The sequence below is a fragment of the Penaeus vannamei genome, chromosome 10 (assembly GCF_042767895.1).
Source record: "Penaeus vannamei isolate JL-2024 chromosome 10, ASM4276789v1, whole genome shotgun sequence".
NCBI lineage: Eukaryota > Metazoa > Arthropoda > Malacostraca > Decapoda > Penaeidae > Penaeus > Penaeus vannamei.
In genome coordinates, this window is record NC_091558.1 from 43,131,638 (window position 1) to 43,134,137 (window position 2,500).

General features: G+C 37.5%; 1 protein-coding gene across 1 annotated transcript in view; it reads left to right on the forward strand.

The window, feature by feature from the left end:
* LOC138863040 (uncharacterized) overlaps window positions 1-2,500 on the forward strand; it is a 6,447-nt gene that overhangs the window by 1,706 nt on the left and 2,241 nt on the right. Inside the window, exons 2-3 of the mRNA XM_070126706.1 lie at window positions 1,110-1,209; window positions 2,398-2,427. Coding sequence (XP_069982807.1) covers window positions 1,153-1,209; window positions 2,398-2,427 — 87 coding nt within the window. The 5' untranslated portion in view covers window positions 1,110-1,152. The remainder of the gene's footprint in view (window positions 1-1,109; window positions 1,210-2,397; window positions 2,428-2,500) is intronic.

The following is a 2,500-nucleotide window of genomic DNA, read 5'->3' on the forward strand; positions in this document are numbered from 1 at the left end:
TAACGCAATTTTAAAACATACATTCATTATTATTTAGTCATTCATCTTTGCTCTATTCGTATTAGAAACGACCAACGCAATTAATTAAAACGGAATAATCATAAACTTTCTCAAATCTGTGATATCAATATATTCACCAAACACCTGCTTTTTACCTGAGTTTGATAAAAAAAAAAAAAAAAAAAAAAAAAAAAAAATATATATATATATATATATATATATATATATATATATATATATATATATATATATATATAGTTTTGTTCAACGGATCGTGACGCTTTCGGCATCGTTCGCATAATGACGATCTTAGCGCCGGTAGCACGGGAGAGCAGGAATGGTACCAAGAGAAATTGCGGGATAAAATATAAATAATAAACACAGAATCAGTCACCACACCATCTAATGCAGGGAACTGACCCCCCCCCCTCCCTGCTACCACCCCATAGGAAGTTGCCGACACCCCCCACCCCCCCAAACCCCGCCCAGGAAAGCAAAGAATCCTCCATATATTCACGCCACGAGACCTGTTAACCCCCCCCCCTTAGGAAGATCCCCCCACCCCCCACCCCCCAACATACAGCCAGAAAAGCAAAACAGCCTCCATATATTCACGACACGAGAGAGCGTCGGGTAGACTTGGCAACGGCCGCTCACGCATGGCTGCCGCGCGCTCTCTGCTTCCTTAATAACGTCAAGGATTCTTTGTTTTTCCTGGGTGGGAGGTGGGGTGGGGGCCGCAGTTCCTTGTTTTATGCGAAATGGTGACTAATTCTGTGTATATTATTCATATTTTACCTCTGGGGTGGGGTTGCAGTCCCTTGTTTTATACGAAATAGTGTCTAATTGTTTATATTATTCATATTTTACCTCGTAATATCACTGGTACCTTTCATACCCTCCCCTACTATCGGGACCAAATATGTGTGTGTGTGGGGGGGGGGTCAGTTCAATAATTCCTATATATTTGGAAACTAGAGTGTGAGAGGAATCCAACGATCCCAAAATCATTACGAACCGTTAGCCGAAACTATTAAAAAAAAGAGATCCTGCGTTTTGTCACAAGAAACAACGCCATCTATTGATCTGTTTTCGACTCATTATTTCAGATTGCTGAAGAGAAATTCCATCACAGAAGAAAACGAGGAAATCATGAGGACTTTCTCATTAGCGCTTCTGGTGCTGTTGGTGGCAGCTGTCACAATGACGGTAATGTTAATTTTTAATTAATCTTTAAAATAATTAATATTTTACGCTCTTGGGTATTCTCAGGATTGACGTTTTGGACACTGTTATGAGAAGGAAGTTATATATTTTTTATGTTATTATTCCTTTGATGGTGTTTTATCTGTACTCTATGAGCTACGTTATGAATAATAAGCTATTTGTTTTAGTCTTTCTTCTAGTTTAGTGCAAAGTTCTTGAAGTTATAATTAGTTACACTGTTGAACCCACAAATTAATTAGATTTTTTATCCTTGAGTACTGTGATAGCTGTTAATGGCATGGAACACTTCGTTATCATAGTGTTTTTTATTTTCAGCAATTAAACAGATGATACTTTTTTAAATCCACATCTGGCATCCTCATTAGATAAATACTGTGACGTCATAGAGCTCCATTTGTCGCATCTGTGTGATATGCTGATACATGCTACTTCATTATATATGTTCTTCGGTAATGGTTAAACTAATGAACTAATGTCAGTGGAAAGAAAAAATGAAAAAGGACAGAGATTTCGTTGATGTATACAATAAATGATGACTAGAGACTGGGGTTTGGCAGTTGCAAAATACGGGTTTCATTGGTGCTTCCTGTCTTGCAAGTATTTTTGATTCATTGCATGGCAGATGTAGTGACTGGGTTGCCAGATGCAAGATTTTGATTTCTGGGTTAGAACTGAGATTTTTTTTATTTTTTTATTAGTGCGCATAGTGTTAAAGGAATTATATTTGAAGATAAACTTGGCTCCTACTTGTTTAATTTTGTTAACTCATTTAGGTGTTAACCTGTTTGTCCTGTTGCAACCTCTTTTTCTCGACCATTCTTTATGTTTAGATCACTCTTTTCTTGAACAAAACTTTTCTGTGCTTACTAACCCTCTGTATTTCTCATACATCGCAGATTCCTAATAGCCGTACATTAAATCGTTTTAAAATAACTTATTTGGGGCCACCGTGGTACAGCGGTTACATGCGTTTAACCTGAGTTCGAACGCTGCCCAGGGTCCGAGGTTGTAAACAGTCAGTGTCTTAAAAGCTTATCGTAAATAATACATTCTACATGATGTACCTTTTGTATATATCAACTTCATAATAAAGTCTAGAGGGAGTCTGCATATAAACGATTCCTGACAACGGGATAACCAGCCCATTCTGTTTTTTTTTTCTACTTTCAGAATGGAACGCCGATCAAAAAGTCCCAAGTGGTGAGTAGAGGGAAATAACCGTCTTTAATTGGCGGATTATCTTGTATTCAGATAATTATTGCTGAACTGTATT